Source organism: Zonotrichia albicollis, chromosome 23, assembly GCF_047830755.1.
Source record: "Zonotrichia albicollis isolate bZonAlb1 chromosome 23, bZonAlb1.hap1, whole genome shotgun sequence".
Classification (NCBI taxonomy): Eukaryota; Metazoa; Chordata; class Aves; order Passeriformes; family Passerellidae; genus Zonotrichia; species Zonotrichia albicollis.
The window spans coordinates 4,233,318-4,236,820 of NC_133841.1; the positions used below are offsets into that span (position 1 = coordinate 4,233,318).

The 3,503-nt window shown below is 51.2% G+C and overlaps 1 protein-coding gene across 1 annotated transcript; it reads right to left on the bottom strand.

Moving 5' to 3' along the window:
- Window positions 1-309, bottom strand: LOC102061760 (feather keratin Cos2-2-like). Its single transcript, XM_005497013.4, has one exon. It carries the CDS (start codon window positions 307-309, stop codon window positions 1-3), a length of 309 nt encoding a protein of 102 aa, XP_005497070.1.
- Between the last annotated feature and the right edge of the window lie 3,194 nt (window positions 310-3,503).

The following is a 3,503-nucleotide window of genomic DNA, read 5'->3' on the forward strand; positions in this document are numbered from 1 at the left end:
TTAGCAGGGACGGCATCTGCTGCCACCATAGCAGTTGGTGATGCAGGAGATGTCAAAGCCCCCAGAGCTGATGGGCACTCCGCCACAGCTGAGGATGTTGCCAACAGCAGCAGAGGTGGAGGATCCCACGGCGGTGTTCTGTGGGGAGGAGCTGAGGATGGGCCCAGGCAGGGTCACAAGCACAGCAGGCGGCTCAATGACAACGTGGGAGCTCTGGCACTGCCTGACACAGCACTCATTGCAGCTGCTGGCCAGCGGGCAGGGCCCACAGGGCTGGCAGCAAGGGTCACAGGGCTTGCAGCAGGACATGGCTCGGGCTCACAGGTGCACCTGGCACAGAGGGCAGGGAGAAGCACAAAGTGAGGACATGTGAGAAGCTGCACTGCACCCAAACATCCTGCAGCCAAGGCACCTCCTGTCCCCCATTGCAGTGCCCAGCTCAAAGCTCAGGAGCCACCTGAGCCAAGTCCCAGCCTCTCTCTGTCTGCACAAGACCTTCTCTCCCCTGCCTTTTCCCAGCAAAAGCAGCTCTCAGGCTTGCACCAGCCCCTTTCAGCTGAGACCCACAGGTCTCAGGCAAGAGCTGCTCTTGAAGCAGCAGCTGGAGGAGGAAGAAGAGAAGAGAAGAGGCTTTCCACTCACCTGATTCCTGAAGAGGAGTCTAGAGAAGTGGATGTGAGAGCAGAGACTTGGGCTGTCTTTTATAGCAGTCCTGACCTGCCTCAGGCCCACAGGCACCTTAGTGGAAGCCACAATTTTCTGACCAGTACGTATCAAATGTGAACAATCCCAGTTAATGGTAGGGATTCTGTCCTGATTTCCTGTACTACTGCCTTTTCATTTCCCGGGTAATTCTCTGAGCTTTCCTATGTGAATGGTCATTGCTCTAAATTCTGGGATGAGAGATTCAAGGATTTCCTGGGCAAAAACCAATGCTGGGTGTATTTGGAATGCTGACACCACCACTTGGCAGCATTCTCTGTGGAAAAATATGTTTACCTGTGTCATTCCTGTGGATTTGGTTTTGTCCAAGATGTCAGGAAATGGGCATCAGTCTCGTACTTCTTGCCCACATGCCCAAGGACTGCCTTGTGAGGCATCATGACACATAATTTCCTACTGCTTTTCCCATCTCTACATGATGGTCACTCACTGTTGCACACAGGTTGGCATCTGCTGGGAGGGTTGGACCCTGCTGCTACTCTAACACTGCTCAGAGAAAAATTGTATTGGCCTCCTTTGGCTCATGATATTTCTGTGCCCTCTCTGTGGGTCCTCTGGAAATACCAGGAGTTGTCTGGGGCCTGATCCTTGTCAAGGATACCTGAGTAATTTTCTGGCACACATGTCCCCAGTATCTCGTCAGCAGAGTTCCCAGAACTGCACATCTTTTCTGTTCCTTCCTCAGTCTTTGCTGACTCTTTTGGACCATGCAGATCTTTGCATTATTCCATGCTGGTGTGTTTGAGCACACAGGTAGCATTCTGTGCTTGGATGGCCCTCCTGAGCGCATGTGCAGATCGGAGCAGTAGGACTCTTCCCTGAAGTGTTCATGATCTCAGAGAAAAACATGTTTCCTTTGCCATCACAATGGCACCTTCTATGCAATTTACAGCTAAATGGTCATGGCTTCAAGCTGGCAGAGAACTAGCGCTGAAATCAGCTGTTGCCTCCTGCACTCTCCATTTCGTTTTTTATGGAGGGAGAAATACCAAGGCAGCCTGCCCACTTCAACACTTTGTTATCATTCAGTGGATTCTCTTCTGGTGGAACATTGGTGGTCTCCAGAGTGGGAAATAGGCTCCTCCTGTCCAGAGCAATGCTGACTGAGTAGGGCTGAGACCCCCCAGGAAATGGTTCTTGGGCCAAATGTACTCACAATGATGTTTTGGTCTGCTGTGAGATATAGGACAACTGGATCTACCTACATAGCATAGCTGAGTGCTGTTCCCTCCCCTTTAGTGGCCGTTGATGGTTATAATCTTTTTGTGTGATTCTTCTTCCTCAAGGAATTTTGTCCCCTAATTTGGTAGGAAACATTAATGACTGGGTACTTAACGATGACATATGAATTGGCCAAGCTCGGGAGAGAAGAGGATCTCGCTGCACTTCTCTTTTCTGATGGTTTCTCTTGGAGGTCAGAGATGCTGATATATTTGGTCTGGGATAATGGGGTTGGGTGCAGACTCTGGCACTCTTTCTCTCTCTGTTTTTGGAGCAGAGAGAGACTGCTGCACTCTGGGGAGAATTTGTCACTACTACGGAGTTCAGTCTCCTGCTGCCTTTTTTCTACTGTTAGTTGTGCTCTGCCATAAGAGCCGCTGTTGCACTGGGACCTTGTTAACACTCCACCTCTCTAAAACAGGGAGTTTTCACCATATGTTCAGGTGTTCGGAATGCCACCCCACCTTTCCTAGCACTGCTAGGAGCCCAGCTACCTCTGCTGGGCCACTGCTGCCTCTTTGGCACTGCTCTAGGTTTTGCTGCACCATAGCCCCCTGCCTGCTGAGGCATCCTACAGCCCCACTTCAGCTGCAGCGTTTACAATATGTCTAATCCACCATCCCGGGATTTTTACTCATTCCAGCCATTCTAGGTTGCAGCAGCCACCGTGAGTCCAGCGGGGGCATTTGGATCAGCTGCCCCTTAGGATTGTAAAGCAAAGCCTTTCTTCAATCTCTTCCCATCTCGGTCAAGACGCCATTACCGCATGACCCCCGAGCTCGCGCCACAGTGCCCTCTGCTGCCATGGGGGAATCATTGCACGCGCCCTGCCCGGCCAGGAGCCAGCAGCGCCCCTGCTGGCTGTGCCTGGAGGTGCGCTTCCCTCAGCCTTGCGTGTCTGGGAGGCAGCTGGGCCCTGCTGAGTGCTCAGGGACTGTGTGAGGTTTGGATCTAATCTCCTTGTTCCCCAGAGTACTAGCCACAGGCCCCCAGGCCAGGCAATGAAGGAAGGAAAGGAAGAGATGAGTTGTGGGCTGTCCCCAGGTATTGTTATCTCCCATCTCCACTCCTTTGGAGCCAAAGTGTCTATGATGGCCTTTGGCTGCCAAGTAGCCAGGGACTTTCTTCATTAGCTTCAAGCGAAAAAGGTGAAAAATAAAATCCTCTGCAGTAAGACCCTCACATTGCTTTCCCCACCTTTTACCAGAGCAAACTGGAGGAGTTGCCCAGAACAACATACCACTCAGAGACCAAGGCTTGAATGCAATACAGATTTAATACGTTGAAAGAAGAAAAGGAGATGGCTCTCAGAGAGCACCAGGAGCAGCCACTAAGAATGAGCTCCCATGTGGTGTTCTTTGCACTGCTCTGCAGATGGAGGAAGGATGGCAGGTCCACACTAGACTGCCATGGGGAGTGAGGGACTGAAAAGAAGAAGAGAATAGAGCAAGGAAAGGATGGTCCAAAGCTCTAAATACAATTTTCTGAAGCTTTATTTCCTGCCCAAAACCATGCTTTGAAGTCTTGGGTGTTCTTGTCGGGAGACATTGCCAGCAGAT

Bases quoted from the DNA above. Each gene is read 5' to 3' on its own strand.
- LOC102061760 (XM_005497013.4), bottom strand. From the start codon at position 309: ATGTCCTGCTGCAAGCCCTGTGACCCTTGCTGCCAGCCCTGTGGGCCC.